This window comes from Sander vitreus, chromosome 5 (assembly GCF_031162955.1).
Source record: "Sander vitreus isolate 19-12246 chromosome 5, sanVit1, whole genome shotgun sequence".
NCBI lineage: Eukaryota > Metazoa > Chordata > Actinopteri > Perciformes > Percidae > Sander > Sander vitreus.
In genome coordinates, this window is record NC_135859.1 from 22,857,662 (window position 1) to 22,877,837 (window position 20,176).

At 41.5% G+C, this 20,176-nt stretch overlaps 1 protein-coding gene across 3 annotated transcripts in view; it reads left to right on the forward strand.

Moving 5' to 3' along the window:
• sema6a (sema domain, transmembrane domain (TM), and cytoplasmic domain, (semaphorin) 6A) overlaps window positions 1-20,176 on the forward strand; it is a 109,884-nt gene that overhangs the window by 41,462 nt on the left and 48,246 nt on the right. For all 3 annotated transcript variants that reach the window (XM_078251053.1, XM_078251052.1, XM_078251054.1), the window contains 3 exons: window positions 5,553-5,743; window positions 6,533-6,650; window positions 19,232-19,292. In XM_078251053.1, coding sequence (XP_078107179.1) covers window positions 5,644-5,743; window positions 6,533-6,650; window positions 19,232-19,292 — 279 coding nt within the window. In that variant the 5' untranslated portion in view covers window positions 5,553-5,643. The remainder of the gene's footprint in view (window positions 1-5,552; window positions 5,744-6,532; window positions 6,651-19,231; window positions 19,293-20,176) is intronic.

The following is a 20,176-nucleotide window of genomic DNA, read 5'->3' on the forward strand; positions in this document are numbered from 1 at the left end:
TGCTCTGCAATGCTGTGAGATTGTCATACAGCAGAAACGTCTAATGTTGCTTGCATTCCCCTGCTGTTATTCATTCTGTAAAACACTTTGGCTGTTATTCAGTTCCAGCAATCATGAAAATGACCTGGACAAGCAACACATATGCTTACTGCTCTTCTCTCTCTCAAAATGCTTTTTACAAATTTCATTTATGTTTAATGGGTTGGTTTTGAGCTGTCTCTTACTGAGTTTTCTTGAGCATCCACCCAACACAATGCCGATGACTCGAATTGCTCACAGGATTACAAAAAATGAAGAAAAAAAACATCCAGAAACATGTTGTGAACTGTTCTTTTTGGAACTACTTTCTACCAAAGAAATAGTTGGTTTGACAGTGATGTCTGTGGATCATCACAAGTAACAGGGACAAATGTGTTTCCTCATAATTTTGTTCCACCAAGACATTTATTACTACACAAAATTCCTGAACCTATGCAAAACACAATCACTCTTTATGCTCTGCTTGTGTAGTCTTTAAGAAAGTTCCAATCTGGCCACAATTACAGACATGTAACAGCGCGTTGCCAGTAAGCTATCACTCTCTTTGGCATTCCTGTCATCTGCAAACCCTTCAGCGCCAATCTGCGGACGTTACCCTGACTGCCAAATATAAACACAAGCAGGCTGCACTCGTATCAAAGCTGTCAGACAGCATTTATAAGAAGCTACTAATACCTTCACGTTAAATACTTCCTCCAAACTATGATCAAAAACTCAAGTGCAAAAAGTCTAATTTATTTTATTCTCAATATGATCATGACATGCTCTGAAAACATCATGTTCACTAATGCACAATTTGATGATGTGAGACGCAACAAAGCATTGTCTGATGACAGAACAATGTCTGTCCTTAACCAAGTTCAACTATTCCATACAGCTGTGCTATGTAAAGCCACTTACTGTATATAGATAGCAGCTATTCAGAGTCAAATCAAGTCAAGTCATGTGGGTTTTATTGTCATTTCAACCATATACACTGTATATAGTGAGACGAAACAATGTTTCACCATGGATCAAGTGGTGTTACACGCTGAGCACGCTGTTATATTTAAAATATATAAAAACGACATTTGAGACAGGGTACATTTAGTGCAAACACATTATAGATTATACATAATGTGTAATTACTACCTGAAGTAGAGCATTTAAGACAGACAAGGGACAGGACAGACAACAAAAGACAGGGCATAAGTAGACTTGTAACAGAGCACTGATTGTTATAAGTTAGGTTCACCGTGAGGTGGAGATAGAATATATAGAATTTAGCAGCAGAAAAAAAGTGCCGGAGTGCATTTCAGTTCAGTGTGAAAAATGTGCATCAAGTTTTGTTGTTCAACAGTCTGACTGCTTGAGGGAAGAAGATCTTCCCCATCTTGGAGGTGCGGGCAGTTATACTACGGTACCTTCTACCTGATGGCAGTAAGGAGAAGCTGTATTTTGTATATAGACAAGTACAGACTGATGGACATGAAGCAGGTGGTACGGAACATGAACAAATATAAACAAAAAGAAGTCCTCCAAGTTGTTTGTAATTCAGTCAATTACCATTTGAAAAAAAAAATGTTATCTGATCTTATGATTAAGGTTTGGTTAGGTTAAGACAAAAAAAAAACTTGGTTAGGGTTAAAGAAAAAACAGCTGTCTCTTGTGTTAAAGTCTTTTTGTTGACGCATCCATCCACCCCGAGCACCTTCCTATGCGGTCTTTGTGGCTCTGTAACAACGTCACACTACTTCCTCCTTTCCGCCTGACATACAAAGCTGTTAGAGGGCTTTGTTACTTGAGCATAAACATGTGTTGTTTTTGGGGCATTTGCTTAAACAACTGATGCTGTCGCTTTTCTTGGAAGCATCAGTCTATCATCAACAGGTCTGCTCTGATGTAAATAAATTGCAGTCGCTCACTTCATCGCACACTCTGATGGCTTGCACAGTGGCGGCCATCAGGAAATGAAAGGCTGGGACCTTCTTAAGATGAACTTGTTGTGTGTGTGCGTGCGTGCGTGCGTGTGTGCATGTGTGCGTGCATGCATACGCGCGTGTGCGTGCGTTCGTGCGTGCGTGCATGCATGTGTGTGAATGTTTGTGTGTATGTGTATGTTGGGAAACTCTGCTCAACGTGGCTTGATTATGTGTGTCTGAAGCTGTGTATTTGTGTTCGTTCCACTCTTAACTAGACAAACTAAATGTCGGTAACATTTCCTTCCTTTTCCTCACCTGAAGTCCACAGTTGCTGACCTTGTTGCTCTAATAAATGTGTGTTATTTTGTGTATGTTTAAGCTCCCAGCACCCATAACTAACATGTTGATGCTACAGCAGTAATAACATAATTAGGCCTGAAAATGTGTTTATTGTTAAAGCTAATGCAGTTTTGGGCGATTGCCCCCATGGGCCTGCTCCGTCTGGGTAGAGAAATTGGCTAACTGTCTGTCTGTCTGTGTGTGTACTTAATTGATTGTCTGCTTTGAGTTGTATGGATTGTTCATTGCTAATATAGTTTGACTTTATGTGTGTTTTCTTCATGTTTTTTCTGGTCTTAGCTGTGCATTTGCTTCTTGCAAGGATACAAGGTGACTGAGGAGTATGTATGTGTGTGTGAGTGAGAGTGTGTGTGTGTGTATAGTTATTCATAAAATGGCGTGGGTATGTAGAGGGATTCTGGGGGGTCCTTGTGCTTTTATTACCTGCTGGTGGCCTCCTGCCAGCATCCAGCTTGATTAACTCTACCCTTTTTGCTGTGCACACCAACACACACACACACACACACACACACACACACACACACACACACACACACACACACACACACACACACACACAACCAGCTACTTTATCACTGAGAGTGTGCGGGAGGTGTAAGGGAATAGCAGCTAAGGTTTTCAAAAATGTTATCTATTAAAAGCCAGAGGAGGAGGCACAGGGCTCCACTGTTACTCTTTATGTCTTCTCTTTGGTTGCTTTTTATAAGGAGAGCTTTTACAAGAGAGGAAATCCACACACACTTCCACCTGCGCAAGTGTGGTGTGTGTGTGTGTGTGTGTGTGTGTGTGTGTTTGAACATACAGTCTGCAGTGCTGTACAAAAAGTAGCATTTTAGATCAGGATTCAACACACAAGGAAGCAATTTGCTTTTCCACAACAAGAGCCTAATTCAGTAAAGACTGACTCTGTCTCGCTCCCTCCTGTTACCCACGTGTGGCAGCTGGTAACAAAATGGCCACTGGAAGACTTAGGGGTTTCACTTAAGTAATTGTGTGCTCAATTTATTTTGTGTATTACAGGAGGCAGTGTGAGATGGTTTGGCTAAGAGTTTTTAGCGTTCTATTACACCACATTGATATAGATGGAGGATGTGCCTCGCCTGCAGCAGCATTCTCAGCAAGATAAATGTCTGGAGTAACAGTAATCCCTATGAGATTGATTTCAATGATACTACAGCATCTACATTTCACTATTATAGTTTTTGATGCTGACATAAACAAGTCCTGTCTTAAATATTCCCATTTTAGACTCTAGTACAGAGCCGGATCACATTTTTACGGATAGGTTTTCTGGCTCAGTGCAACCTCTCTCCGTCATTCACTGTGTTAGCTCCGTCAGGGCTAACCTCTATGCCTCATGCCACTTCCTGCTCATCAATCAGTCAATTACTAGAGGACTTCCGGGTCAAGGTTCAGGAGAAAAACACATTTCAGTCCTCCGCAGAGGTTTACTGTACTGCATAGAGAAAAGAAAAAGCCAATTGTTATTTCTAATATGTAGAAAGTTGGAATACACAGCGCAAGTGTTGCTCAGTCAACCTTCGCTGCATGATAAAGGTGAGGGTGAGGGGAAATCCATTTTAGTTTTTTTCTCTTCATAAAATATAAAGTGCGGTACAAAAAATAAAACAGTGTAAGAATAAGAGGAGTAGGCCAAGAAGTGAGGAAGGAGGGAGGAGAACAGAGCGGCTTGTGAGATTGAGGTCGTATCCAGGCTTTAGTATTGGTATTCTCCTCAGTGTTAAAGTGATTCTCCCAGTGAATAGTGTTTTCATTCCTCTCCTGAATGAGATTCACAGGAGCATGGAGAGAGAGAGAGAGAGAGAGAGAGAGAGAGAGAGAGAGAGAGAGAGAGAGAGAGAGAGAGAGAGAGAAGAGAGAGAGAGAGAGAGAGAGAGAGAGAGAGAGAGAGAGATGACAAAGAAAAGAGAAAGTAATTCCCCCTCTCTCTCCCTTTTCCTTCCTCCCCCCTGTTTGTTCCCCCCTCGGACATACAATAGCGAAAGAAAATACAATGTGGGATAAACAACTTTTATCAGACTAAAGCAAATGAAATTGACAATTTTATTCAATTCTTCATCCCCAAAAGCATCCCTTGCTCTATCTACCCTGCAACATCCCTGCAGCTTCAGCTGAGAAAAAAAGGGAAGAACGTGCTTTATGCAAATGAAATGCTTTATTCTTGATTAGATTACAGACGCAATAATTGTCTTGGATGATTTATGGGTGTAATTTGTTGCCACAAACTGCAGTAGAATAAACTCAGTTGCCATGGTTTGTGTAATGAAGACATTTGATCAACACAATTTAGGACATCTCCTATAAAATCCACTTCAGTTGGCTCATGTACATTACTTAAAAAATAGCTTGTTGAGGACATGTGTTTTATTTAATGTAAAGGTTAATAATCAAGAAAAAAACATCCAGGTTATTCTCTTCCAGGAAACGGGCAGTTGTTATTGCTTATTGAGTGAGAATAGAGAGTCAACATTTGGCGTTAAAGGTAGAGACCAAGTGCAGTAAGAAATGAGTTGAAGAGAAAAGAAAGGAAAGTACAAGCCTGCAGGTGGTTCTTAAACCAATGCTGTGGTAAATTGGAAAGTTTAATAGCCATACTGATGCGCCTACTGTATTTTGCCGCGGTAGTCATCGGCTTGTAGGAGTTAGGATGTGGGATTACTACCCTTGTAGGAGACTGACAAGTGGGAAATTAGGTACTTGCCACATCATCCAGCCCCATCTCCAGGTACTGCTGATACTATACAGCAGGCTAATCTCAACAAGAGCTCTCCCACTTCACTAAGACCCTGTCACACACAGGGAGAGAGAGGAAGAGAGATCTTCTCTGCCTGACTTCGATCTATGATGCATATTACCACCCTAATCCAATTAATTTTGTTTTGCTTGCAACGCAGCTCACTTGAGTCATCGAAAATGCACAAATAAATATATCTCTGACAGATTGCAACAGGCCGTGCAAAATGCACAAACAGCTAATTCAGGTGGACTTGAATTTGTTTGGCTAACTCCTTTCTTTTTCTGCCCCTCCTCGCTCCTCCTGGCTTCTGCGTTTCTTTGTTTCATACAAAGAAATGCAGAAACCGCAGAGGGAAAGTAATTGAGGAGGCAGGTGAGTCAGGTGAAAACAGATTTGTTTAACAAACTTAGTTTTTTTTCTGTCTTTTTTTCTTCATGCCTTCCCCCATCTTTTTTCCTTCATCCCTCTCTATCTCCTCCTTCTCCTCCGTGCAGGCTGAAGTAACTGTAGCAGAGGACCAGCAACAGCAGCAGCGGCAGCGGCAGCAGCACCAGCAGCAGCAGCAGCAGCAGTGTTGGTGCGATCATGAGGTCAGAGGCCTTGTTACTCTACTTCACGCTACTGCAAATAGCCGGGGCGGGCTTCCCCGAAGACAGCGAGCCTATTAGCATCTCACACGGCAACTGTAAGTATATCTTTCTTTCTTTCTTTTCTTCTTCTTGCACACTGTCCCTCCTCTCATTACAAGTCCTCCTTTGCTCTCTCCCTGCACTCTTTTTCCTCTCCTCTTTATATTCCTCTTCACAAATCCCCCTCATCGGTATCTCTCTCACTTGTTCTATCCTTTTGCTCCTTCACATCCCTCTCAACCCTTGCTTCCTCTGCAACCCCCACCTTCCCCTACACGGATGTATTTCGGAAGCATGGAGTGTAATTTGCCACCCAAGGATAGGCCCTCTACACACACTAAAATGAAGGACTTAAAGCAGCATTTGAAACGGAGCCCACCCCACATCAAAGGATAATCCGCTATTTTTCTGTTGGGCTTCTAATGCTGTGTGTGATAGTGTAAACGCTGTTGCAGGCTACAAATATACAGTCAGCCCTCTGTCCTGCCTTGTCCTACTCTCTCTTGGCCTAATGCTGTACTTAACACTGCTGGCCAGGAGAGCTGAGAGGGAAGCCAGCTAGCCTCACATAGACCTGCTCCTCGATCAGAATGGTTGTTCAAACCAAGCGCTTTCATCCAAAGCCACTAACAATAGAATGATTGCATGGTACAGTGCAGCACAGTTTTAGCCTGCAATGTATGGCCACAGGAGGAGCTCAGCCAGCAACTGTGGTGGCGTATTCTCATCCAGCTAAGACACATTTGACCTAAAACCCATGAGACATTTTGACAATGTTGTTATTACGATTACTGGTGATATAAATGTAACACACGCAGGGATTCATTTTCATCCTCTTCTTGCAGACACAAAACAGTACCCAGTGTTTGTAGGCCACAAACCTGGCAGGAACAACACGCAGCGGCACAAACTGGACATCCAGCTCATCATGATCATGAACAAGACGTTATACATCGCTGCCAGGTGGGTGAATATTGCTTATGATTCATTAAACTGGGCAAGTGTGGTTGCACCAGGATTATTGAATCCTCCATCATCCCCTCTCATATTACGGATGCTGATTAAAATTTCAGCTATGAATGATTCTCATCAATTGTTGGCAGTTTAGTATTGTCAACATGTGATCGTGTTTTAACGTACATACGTACACTATGTTGTTTTCTATTTTCCTTGCCGTCTGCCGAAACCCCTTTTACCTCATATGATGTCCCTTCAGACTTGTTGTACACACAGGCAGACGTACAAACTCACACAAACACACACGCACGCACGCACGCACGCACGCACACACACACACACACACACACACACACACACACACACACACACACACACACACACACACACACTCACACACACACATAGTAAATAGTGACATGACATGGCTTGCAATGGCTACAGCTGTATATACACACACACAAACACACACACACACACCATGGCACACACTCACGTACACAGAGTACTTGTACTTACTGTAAGATTTCACATTAAAGCCACTGATGAATTAAACACTAATCTCAAAGAAAAGACAACTTGATATAATCCACATTTAGGGTCTAAATGCACCATCTAGACAGCCTTAATGCATATTCTGTGTTGTCGAACAGTAATACAGGACTAATACAGAAGTTTTGACTCTTTATTTGTTGGCAGCATAGTTGCCCTCGCAAATCGATTCTGAAAAACTCTTTGTTTCTCAGTCTGGCTGTTTTTTTCCCTTGCCTGTCACCTGCCTTTATTGCTTTCTGTTTATCCGTCAATGTGTTTTTCCCCTGCACATCTTTAATTTTGTGTGACTCATCTTTCAGAGATAATATAGCTCAATTACACCATCTGGAGACATGGAGTAAACCGATATTGATTTTGTCTTCCCTCCTGTCATTATTATTTTAGAAATGTTCATGTTGTTTTACCTCATGGCAAAGTGACCGATCTGTAAAAACATTCATGTCCAAAGCATCAACAGGCAGGTTTTACCTTCAATGCAGTCTTGAATATGCAGTATAATGTTACAACCGCATTGAAACTGTCTTAATAAAATGGATTCTTATCTGTTTGTTCTGTGCTGTCCATGGCTAATTGACTGGCAGGCTTGATTGGATACTGTTAAAAGCCACAATAGGGGGCTTTCTTTGTTTTCCTCCCAAGCATGTCAAATTAAGTGGTGGAGGGAGGCTGCTGCTTTAAGTGGCAGAGCTTTTTAACATATCTGTGGTCATTAAGAGGAGGTGTGTGGAGAGTGGAAAAGGAAACTGTGTGTGTGTGTGTGTGTGTGTGTGTGTGTGTGTGTGTGTGTGTGTGTGTGTGTGTGTGTGTGTGTGTGTGTGTGTGTGACGCCAGAGAATTTGGTCTGCCTGTCTCCCACCTGCTCCACATGGGGTGTCAGGGGCCTGAGGCGTAGGGGAGGGAAATGAGACAGAGGGTTTATTGGAGGGGTGTGTTCATCAAAGTGTGTGTGTGTGTGTGTGTGTGTGTGTGTGTGTGTGTGTGTGTGTGTGTGTAATTGAGAGAGAGAGTGGGTGTGTGTTGCCCAGCTTAGTATGCCGACCAGTTGTCGCATGGATTTAAAAATTATTTCTTGAGTGTGATATGTGGCCGTATGTGTGCACATGGAGGTACTTTTGGGATGGCGAACATGTGTTGGTGTGCCTGTTGGTGTACAGCCTGTGATTGTGTCTGCAGTGAGTTGTGCATGTGTTTGTGTGTGCATGTGCGAGGTCACCTGCTGCGTCGGTCCCACACTTAAAGCAGACGGGAATTCTGACACATGGCCCAAAGTATGTGACCCCTGAATAACTGGAATGGCTGCCTCAGATTAGACCGAGTCGGATGACCGCCATTGATCCTGACACAGAGATTCAATAACATGGACACACAAATGACAGCCAGTGCACAAAAATCCATCATCACTAACAGGATATCAATAAAGTAAAAGTTGAATGACAAACTGTTTAAGGCAAACAGTGGAGACAATCACCACTTCAGAAATCAATGTGAAAACGAGCCAACAGTCAAACCACCAAGTCTCGAGCTACGAAACAACGAACAATGCTGCATGGAAAAAAAAAAGGCAACATCAATAGTTGCTTTTATGATGGTTGTCCAGTCAAATGACTTGTTTATTCTATGGCCAGCATCACACAGCTTTGCTATCATGCCTCTAGACCAGTGGGCCTTAGTTCTTGGTGCACAGCAGCTTGCAGATGGCTACTGGGAACGCAGTCCAAAGCTCAACACTGTTTCAGGCTGTTTTTTTGAATGGCTGCTCAGTGTATTAAATCCTTTTGGCTCCTGTTTTGGCACTGGCAATAAAATCACAAAATTCTTAAGCTGTGAGATGCATATAAACATAGCAACTGATGAAATTGTAAATAGACAAAAGTGGCTTAATCCATAGAGGGAAAGAGGCAAGTCTTTGGCAACGGAGGAACTCAGCAACAAGATGCAGTGATTGATAATTCATCCTCTGGTTTGAGCCTTGAATGAAATGTAGTGATTTGGTGGAACCAGATGCTCTTTTGCAGTCCTGTGTTCAACCATTATATGTGGGCAGTTATTGAAAAGATTGGCTTCAGTTGATGAGGTCATGGCTTTTCCAATATGTGTAAAATATCATTAGCCCTCTTAGACTCATATATTAGAAGTTGATTATGAATTCAGTACATGAATAGTTTAGTCCCTTAATATTCTGAATCTTATTGCATGACTCAGTTTCCATCAGGTGCATAATCCAGAGGAACAGTACTGCCTGATAAGATATCAGATAGCTTATTTTCATATGCAGGCTATCAAAAAGCCTTGTTTGTTCAGTTTTAAAAAGACAGGCAGTATAGTGTTGATTTCTTTCACTTCACATCAAATATATGCTCTTAGAAAGAGGGATGCATAACAAGTCCCTCTTTAAATCACTCGCTGTACAAATACAGTTGCACACAAATAGAAAAAAGTTATGAATCATAGCAAGAGGGGTTTGTTTGTGAAGGGATTGATGAACATGAGATTTGACCTTGTACCAAGTCATCTTATGTGCAGCTGCTGTTTCATACATTTTTATGGTAGCAATCAGCTGTACATTATTCATGATAAACGGAGACATGATGTATATTAAAGTATGGGTAATGAACATAAAAACTTCTTCATGTACAAGCTCAGTGCTTTATGTGTGTCCACTGTCGTGTGAGTTTAGCAGCAGAGTCACGTTCAGTAAAAGCAATAACTGTTCTTGATGCAGTGAGAGATGGACGCTGGAGGATCCCTATCCTAGCAGTCCATATTTCATGGTCCGGATACACTATGTACAGCATTCAGGGGAATTCATCACAGTGCAATGGGAGATTTATCATTCTGATCTCCGAAAAAATCTCTGTGTACGTGAGTGTGTGCCATGGTGTGTGCATGAATATATGGGGTGTGTGTGTACAGCTGTAGCCATTGCAAGCCATCTCATTTCACTAGTTATTGTGTGTGTGTGTGTGTGTGTGTGTGTTTTCCTGGACTTCTACCATTGTGTGAACTACTGTGAGTTTTAGACTTTTAGAGTGTGGACTTTTTTGCAAGAATTCCATCAACTGAAGAGGTCAAAACTCTAGCAACAAGGCAAGGGATTTTTCCCAATAATGGACATGGGTGACTTATTGAGTACATAAACAGGAAAGTCATCTCTGGAAAGATACCTAATCTAAGACGAATAGAGCATTTCAACATGTTTAAGTTAAGGTTACAATCAAGTTTTGGTTAAAGGTGTATGTATTTTAAGCCATCATTTCCATTATATAGCCTAACACTGTATTCACCAAAGTAATTACTGAGATCTGGGGACATGGCTGCATATAGGCTACATAAAGTTTGACCGGGCAAAAGTCGATTAGTCAGACAGGTTGTAAACAAGCCAACAGTTTTGTCAGATTATCTAAATCACTTTTTTGGAGGTAAACCTGAAGATGAGCGCACTCGAAATATCGGTAATACTCACCCATCACCGACGAAAACTGTGAGTGTGCACAACTATGACAAGTACGGTAGTTCAAAGGTGAATGAAGAAGTCGGTCTGTAGACTATGATGGATGTTTACAACAGATGGTTTGGTTAATAATCTTTCCTTTTTCCTTTTCTTTTCCAAATAGGTTTGGCTAACATGTTGTTTTAAAGCATGATTATCTGACTGCTGGTGTTTATCGTCTCATTTGACTTATTTTGCGCATTGTAACCTAGTTCCAAGATCTCAGCAATCTATGGTTCTACAATGTTATTGTTACGGATAGAAATGATGAAAACCCAGGTTGTGTGAAACTAGAATTTCCCTTTGAGAATGTGTGAGGACATGAGGAGGACAGACAAGCACAGAATGAGACAGACACACACATACATATTTGTGTGTGTGTGTGTGTGTGTGTGTGTGTGTGTGTGTGTGTGTGTGTGTGTGTGTGTGTGTGAGTGAGTGAGTGAATGTGTTACAGTATAGCCTGTCCTGCCTAGCGAGCATGCCCCAGGTCTCTCCACATGCAGAGCATAGTTGCCATTCCCTGCCCTCTGTCGGCTTTCACCATGGTAACACCAACCACACTCTCTTTACACCCCTCTATGAGGCTGGGAAGCATGGGAACCAGAATGTGTGTGTGTGTGTGTGTGTGTGTGTGTGTGTGTGTGTGTGTGTGTGTGTGTGTGTGTGTGTGTGTGTGTGTGTGTGTGAGTGAGGGAGGTGGGGGGGGGAGACAGAGGGGGAAGAGACAGCGACAGTGAGAGACAGAGGGAAAGATCAGTGTGAGAGTAGAGGAACCAAAAATCCAGATTAGCTTCTCTCACTTGAGTCCTCTGGAACAGCTGTGCCTCTGTGGCCACAGTTCTTCCCTGTTGGGTCTCTTTGGGACTCGCAGTGGAGGCCACTAGAGTCTCCATTATTGTAGCTCCACCAAATCCTGTTAAAACCCACTAATGACTGGGATTACACGGTTGCCTCCTCTCCTTCTCATCGCAGCACTGGCGACATCCAGCCACGTCAACACTCTGAAACAAAGCTTGCAACTCCAGTAATCATAATCACCTGAATTAAAAAGTTGGAACAAGTTTTGGTTCAAAACGTAACTCTGAAAATGTGTAAAATACTTGCTTTCTCCAAAGGTTTTGACATCCTTAGCAATTCATCCAGAAAAAACATACAGAGCCTGGCAATAGTAATTCATGGTCTCGTATTAGTGTGAAGTTATTGTAACAGCAGGATGTTACAGGTTGTTGTGGCTGACTTGTGCACTGACTTCTTTCTTTTATATCAACATTGTTATTATTGTTGTTGCTATTGCATTGATTACATATTCCTTATATCCTTGAGACTTGTTTTTATACAGCTGCAATGCTACAATTTTATTTAGTTTCAGCATTACTGGCTAGGTTTGGCTACTATCAGGTGCACATATAATACTATGTAGCCTAATTTTAATGCAGTGCAAAATACAGAGTAAAAGCTGTCAGGCAATAGACAATCTAGACTAATCTAAATATTGAAATATGTGGATTAGAAACATGCTTTTACCATATGTTAAAATGTCAGGAATATTGCTTAAGGGTATGTTCTGTTAGTTGGTGTGCACATAATTAATTAATTCACACAAATTAAGTTACTTAAAAGCACATATTACAAATTTAAGAGTATGGATTACTAATTCCCTATATATATTTTGAGATTACTAGATACACTTCAATCAATAAATGTAAAAACACCCACATATTTTATGCAGTTAGGGACTGTTATTTAATTAAGGGGCCACCAGAGGAGTTTTGGGACCTTTAGTCAAAATAGACCTGACTCTGTCTTCACCAGCATTAAATTGTGGATGACCCCTCCAAAATGATTGGGAAAAAAAGGGATGACCCTCCCCAACAACTTATTGTACTGGTTTGCGCTTGGCAAAGATATACCATTTCCCATGTATCCCATCTAAACCTCTGCATTCTCATCTGACGCATCCCACTCCTCTGTTATGGTGTGGTGGCCATTTCAGTAGATTTACTCTCTAACATTGTTTTGGAAACACAATAAGCATGGAAACTAAATGAACACTTCATGCATTACTGCATTACTTCAAATACTAAGCACTAATACTAGTATTCACATGAAATAAAACAATAAAACATTGAGACCATTCAGCAAAGCACACTGGGTGATTCAACACTGGTTGCTGTGGACTCGTCACTAGGCTTCCTCAGTCATTGTATATTTTAGCATAGGTAAGCTTGCCAAAGCTGAACATTATCCAAAACTCAATTTCTCAGATGAGCGTCAATTTGGGAGCTTGCATATTACCACGTCTTCCTTTTGAAATGCCTTGAAAAGGCTGTCGTTTGCACATTTTCACAAATAATCACCGGGACCGAAAGGATATACCTCCCGTCTCATGCCCTCCCGGCTGGTGCTGTCTGCGGCCCGAGTTTCGGCTTTTCAAAATAAAAGCTTGTGTCTGGTCAGCTATGTTTTCGTACGGTGTTTTGGATGTTTTTGAACTAAGCAGTATGGCAATCATGCTAATGAATAAAATTATTTTTTCAGCAGATGTCTTAGTTACAACACGATTGAGCTAGCAAAGCAGTTTTGTGTTTATATGTGCGAGCGGGATTTATTCAGTTTGGGTAATTCCACGGTCTCTAAAGCTACAGGTCTGGCTGACTAAACAGGGAGGGATCCATCTGCTAGAAATAGGGGCCGAGACTGAGAGAGCTACATGGAGCTACATGGATAAATATGCACCAAACAAGCCACTTTTGAAATTTTGCTCTACTCATGAATACAAAAGTTGGGTGACCCTTCCCCGTAGACTAAAAAAAATTGGATGACCCTCCCCTCAACACAGAATAAAAAGACATGACCCTCCCCTATATTCCTCTGGTGGTCCTTTCCATGAATACCGAATGGTCCCTTAGTATGCATGCCTGCCTAACTACACTAAGTGTGAAAGCTCAAAACATGCCCCTCACCCTACTGACCCAGCCACACAAAATCACACACATACACACTCACAAAGGGAGATGTGGAGAGAATATAGAAAACCATACTGAGAACTTCAACCTTCCAAAAGAACAACCTGCCTCAGCTTGGGGGTGAGTGAACTCTGGCTTGTTGTATTTCATGCCACCACATCACAGAGGGCCTCTCGGTGCCCTTAGTCCATTTAGGACCTCAATAACTCCCTTCACAGCCCAAAGGTGCCTGCTGGCTCCCCCGGTTCCCTCCCATTCACTTTGTGAGGAGGATTTGAACCAGTGAAAGCCAAAACAATGTACAATGGACCCTCCTCTACCACCCATGATCCAGTTATGAAGAGAGAGGAATATGGGTGACGAGGTTGATGAGAGAGAAAAGGGTGGGAGGTGGAGAGGAGGGTGGACGTGCAGGCATTTAGTTTGCGGAAAGAGGGGTGGTGGCAAAAGGTACGGGGTGCATGCTAATCATGTTCCTCTCTTTTCTGCTAAAGGAGTGCAAGATAGTTTGACAAAGGCCCAGCAGATGGACCAAGCTGGCTCGCCGTCACCCCAGAAGAAATGCGCTGTTATGAAAACGACATTCTTCCACACAAAGCCTCTGTGTTCTCATGGCTATGCATGGCTAAATGTCTGACGGAGACCCTCTTTGCCACTCAATCTCACCCTGTTGCCCGCGCTCTTGGTCTACTGTCTTGCCTTGATCATTCAGCTCTTTCTCTCTGTCTGTACCCATCCTTTTACAGTGAATCCATATTTGTGTCTAAGAGGATATTTGCATACCTTCCGCCCTACTCACACATTTTTGTCGCTGATTTTCGGGAAATACGAAGCCCTCGCCAAGTGATTCACATTGATGGCCAATGTTCTGTACTCATTGGTTGTCAAAGGCTTCTGTCATTTTGTTTTCCTCAGAATCTCACGTTGTTTCGATTTTTATAGCACAACCACAAAACAGTAGACCCTTCGGTTTGTGTAAAAGTACTGTGCTATCCTGAGAGTGTTTGATTCATAGTTGACGGTTGAGAGTGAGGAAATAATGGGAGAGAGAATGACATGCAGCTTTGGGTGGATTTCAGTAAGTGAAGTAGCTTGTAAACCAAGTAAAGGCCTGGTCAGTCACACCAGACAAATTCCTACTGTAAATTTGAGAACTCCAGAACTTGCCTGAAAAATCATTACATCTTTAAGTCTTCTTCAGTATCAAAGTAATCCGGTGATAGTTGTTTGAACATCTATGGGTACATTGTAAACTGCTAACAGCTAATTTAGCATTCTTTTAATTGTGCCATTTTGATAAGATATAAAGAAATGCAGGCTTTAAAAGCACACAGGGATGGCCACAGTGTCAGACTTCAAAAACCCCTTTATAACTTATGATGTAATTTTAATGGGTTCAAGACTACAGACATAAGCTCACTGATAATTCTTAATAATTTTGTTGGACCCAGTCTGAAACATCTGGTGTGGGTGGCTCAAGTATAACCGTGACATGTGACAGTTACTGAGGCAACAGTTTGAGGGAGTTAAAGATGAAAAGAATACTGTAAATGAACTGGAATTCACAACTATTTTTACTCACATACTTCAGAGAGTATGCCCAACTCATCTTGTCCCGCAGTTCATGAGTTATAACAAAACTTTATTCAAAGGAATTTACCTGATCTAAAATGTCTGGGTAAGTCCGCTTACATAGTAAACAAATTAAGTGGAAGAACACTCATACAACATTTTTGACTCTCATAAATAATATTACTAGTGAAATGTAAATGTAGAGTGATTCTACTCTAGGAAACAATAAACAATAGTACACCTATTTTCAAATTCACACTGAACTGCTCAGTGCAAATGGAAACAGGCTGTTGTATAATAGAATAAGGTTATATCATTACTCTTTGCCACAGTTTTGCCCTAACAGGGCGGCAGCTTTTACATAGGCCAGTTGTTTAGTCTGAACTGTTCTCAGCGGGCAAGAACTGTCTTAAAATGTGACCTCAGCTTTAGGCTGCTAGGTCAGTAGAATCCATTTTCAGGTCATAAAAAATATATATTTTCAAAAGCTAAAAAGATGAAATTTTGATATCTCTCATCACTAACTTGAAAGTGGGCTATACTTTGTAGGACAACACTAGGTTTCTGGTATATATAATTGGTATATATAATTATACTGTATATTTTATAACCCTGTTGGTGCTTCAACCTTCAAGATTTCAGAGTTTACCAGCAACTTTTTAAGACAAGAAACTAATTTCACTTTTTACATCATCGCCAGTATGTTGGTTATTCTTTGTCATGTCCTTTTTCCCTTGCAGAGCTGCATTATTCAATTAATCAATTAGTCACTAAGTTGATTGGCAGAACATTATTAGGCAACTACTTTAATAATTGATATATCGTTTCAGGTATTTTTTAGGCAAAAATGCCAAACAATTGTCTTGTAGCAGCTCCTCTAATGTGAGGATTGTAGATTGAACATCTTTGGGTTTCATCACTAGTTTTTTTTTACATCAAATAAACCAAATGATTAAACAATTAATCAAGAAAATGATTGGCAGTGGTTTCATTATCCAATAATAATTATTATTTATAGTTTGTGAATGCAAAGCTTTTTTGGTAAAACGATCATACCTCGTGACAACAATGTAACTTTGCCAGGAAATAAAGTCTATGAAATGTTGGCTCTGGTGGATCATATATTTCAAGCAGGTTTCAACTCTCCGCAAGTTGATTTTCATAGGTTATTAAATAAACACAACCACTGGCTGCCTGGAAGATAGTAAATCAATATTAAAACATCAGTTTTGCTTTGGAAAATGTTCCGCAATGATGTTAATTATAGTCAAATTGTAGTTAACAACATACAACCAGTGTAGTCCCTTGAAGACCCTGCCTTTGCTTTCTGTCCTCTCTTTTTTCACGGTGAAGTTATATAGATGACCAGAGGGGAGGAATATATGTTGTAATATTAGTTCAGGTGCATTGGTGAAAAGGGTGCATGTGTGTGTGTTTCTATGAGCATGTTCGGGTAAAAGGAGGGGGTTAAGGGGGGAGGTTCTCCTTGCACATGTGTGTGTTTAGAGAGCTGGTGTTGACACAGACACAGCCACTCCATTGTTCTTCTCCATCTCTAGTCAGGATGTTTGAGGGACGCCTCATCGCTTGGCTCACTCTAATCTCAGCTGGAACCAAAAACCCTGCGGCTGGAAGGCCTCGACCCTCGAAGATGCTGTCAGCACCACGACAAGAAAGGCACAAGACAAGGAGCATAGCTGGGAAGGTTACTGTCGAAAATTATGCAGCAGTCTTTTACAGATTACTCATGAGCTGTTTTAAAATTGAAGGCAGTGAAATAACCCACAGGATTACACTAAATCCGCCAAGTAAATCCTCTGATTTAATAGCTTTTGATTTAGTTTTGTCTTTTTTAATATAAAGTTTGAATTTTAATATAAATATATAAATTAAGTTCAATTAACAACTCAGTGAACCGGAGACATAGCTGAACATTATAGTGATATCATTTATCACCGTTATCACCCATCTTTTTTTTGTCTATTTCATTGTTTCTTTTTCTCTCTCTTAAATGTGATGGGGAGAATTCTTTTTTTTTTTATCTTTGACAAATTACAGTTGCCATTGTAATAATCAAATTTACTGCAGCCACATGATATGTATCTGTTACCCTGGTAGCAAGGTGAAAGAAACACTAAAACACAGAGGGACCATTCAGGAACCCTGGGAATTCAATCCAGCTCAATTAGCCAGAGTAGTGAAATTGTAGTGCTGCAAGAAACCCTTAATGAAAAACATTTTGCTGCACAGTTTGCGGTTTCAGCCTGAAACGCTCGGTTTATCAGCATCTGGCATATAGTGTACTGTACTTGAATCTATGAAGGACATGGCATGCGTCGCAGTGACCTAAAGATGGCTGAATATTACATGAAAATGATTTTAATTTCAATGGATTTCTTCAAATAAACTGCGCTTTAAATTACTCGTATTGACGTTGAAAGAAATCTGAATTCGGTGCTTTGTATTTAAAAATAAATATTCAACCTTTTAGCCATTTATGGATTAAGTTAGAATATTGTATTTGCCAAAGAATACTCAGAAATGCAATATTAAATTATTGGTCATTTACCTGTTGTAGGTTTCTGTATCATCTTAAAGTAAATATGGGAATTTGTAAAAAAAAAAAAAAAAAGAAAAGTATGATGTTTTATATTCTTTTATAACTGATCAATGGACTGTATACCACCCTGATGAAGGGAAGATAGCCGAAAACGTTTGTAAGGGGAATAACACATGATGTACTGTAGAAGAGTTGTGCGATGTGATATCATTTTGACAGACTTTAATTTCAGTCATGGAAAGAAGTGACAGAAAACATAGGAAATATTTCTCTGACAGAGATTTTGCCCGTGGCCTCACTGGAAATGTGTCCTCCACCACCTAGAAAGCAGTGCTGTTAATTTCAACTGCTCTCAAAGATTAATTTTTCAATTTAAGCGTTGTGGCTGATAATGTACAGTAGACTGCATTTTTATCCTTGAGGAGATGGCGGTGGCCCCCAGGAAAAGCGATATAAGTGGATTCATTTCAAGATGCCTGTTCCTCCAAAGACTTTATTAGATTTAGTTAATGAGAGAGCAAGGCAGGCTGACTGGCTGAGCGCAGGTTGGGGAGCTGGAACGTAATTAAGCTGTGAGTCTTGACGATGCCACTGTTACACACTTTGATTAAAAACACGTTCAACTGCTAATCTCCAACAAATTAAAGCAGCTACATCGTTTGGCATGGTCACCTTTGGTTCTCTCCTAAAATGTGGTAAATCCCTCTGTTTTTCTGTCTCTCTTCTGCTCACACCTTCTACCCCCCTCCCAACCGCACCCTCCCTCTTCCTGTCTGCACCCTAATTCTCCACGGTAAGTAGGTGTAGCTACACGTCTGTCTGAGATGTAGTTAACCCTTGTGGGTTTTATGCCTTCCATATGCCCTGCTGTGGCGTATATGGCAGGACTGTGTAATACAGAAGAAGTCTGTATATTTCCAGGCCAGCACACACAAGTCGTCTTGTCTGAGCTATAATGAGTGTTAGTATAGATTTCCTGTGGCTCAAACACTAGGCTTAATTGACCTGAACAGCTCTGAGTGACTTGGCACCTTCCGTCTCAACCTTCCCCTCCTCACTCACCCCCCTCAAGACCTTTCTCTGGGACAAAGAGGCTTTTGTTCCCGGGCCTGCGCCACAGCGCTCTAAACCTTTGTTGACTGTTTCTGTCTGACAGAGCAAATAGCTCTGGCCTCCTTTTGTTTATTGTCATTTTTTGAAGTTTGAACAAAGTTTATACAAAGCCCCTTTTCTGATGTTGTTTGCTGCCTGCAGGAGGAAAACAGAGGGAAGAAACGAAATGGGTTTATTGGTTGTTGAATTTTTGACTGTCTGTTGCTGTCTGACTCTTATCTTCTCATCTCTCTCTCTCTCTCTCTCTCTCTCGCTCTCTCTCTCTCTCTCCCTCCTTCTCCCAATCTCTTTCTCCCTCTGTCTCTCGCCCTCCCTCACTTGCTCGCAGGGATCACATATACATGGTGGACACAGACACTGCCAACAGTGACGAGATCTTATTCAGTAAGGTGAGTGAGACATCTGTCTCTTTGTGGACGTGTTGTTCTCAGCGTGCTGTGATTGACAACGTAACCCCTAATAACCTGGCTCTGAGTGCCACTGTGTGTTTGTGTGTGCACATGTTACTCATTGGTGTGAGTCTGCCGTGCTCGCCATGCTGACCCTGTTAAGCAGATTATCCAATCAATCAGCTAGTAAACTGCCTGCGTCATCCACGCTCATCAGTAGGACAGTGGAAGGTCTGATGGGTGTGTAACGGAAGCTGAGAGGCCAGCGGAGGAAGTGAGGGAGGAGGGGAAACAAGGGGGATGAAGGGACAAATGAGATGAATTGCAGAAGGGCAAGAAAGACAAGATGGATGCAGAAAGGAAGAAGATCCCATTGTATATTTCTGATTATTCAAAAAGCGCCTTATATTTACATAGGCCCTCGGCTGTAATAACCCACTCTCCATTTCATTCCAACCACTCCTCGCTGGCATCATTTGCCCTTAACATAATGCATGCAAACAGAATTCAAACAAGGCCATTCTTGTGTATACAACAACCCGCCATCCCTCCACCTCATCCACTTCAATGTCAAAGCCCAGTGAGTGGGTCTTAATGAGAGCAGGCTGCAGATGAAAGGCCGATGGGAGACGTGCAGATAGATTGATGACTGAGGGTCTTTAATCAGTGGCCGAGCTCCAAACATGCTGTGCTACAGTACACAGCGGTCTGAACCATCGGATCAGCGCTGACCCTCAGGCCACGGGGTGGGGGGTGGGGGGGCATTGACTGATAAGTGTGTGTGACAATGAAAGAGGCCATGAACGTTTGTGTGTTTGTAGTTGACTGGCAGGGATTGGCTAGCGCTGACCTGCAGGCCAAGGCAGTGTGTGTGTGTGTGTGTG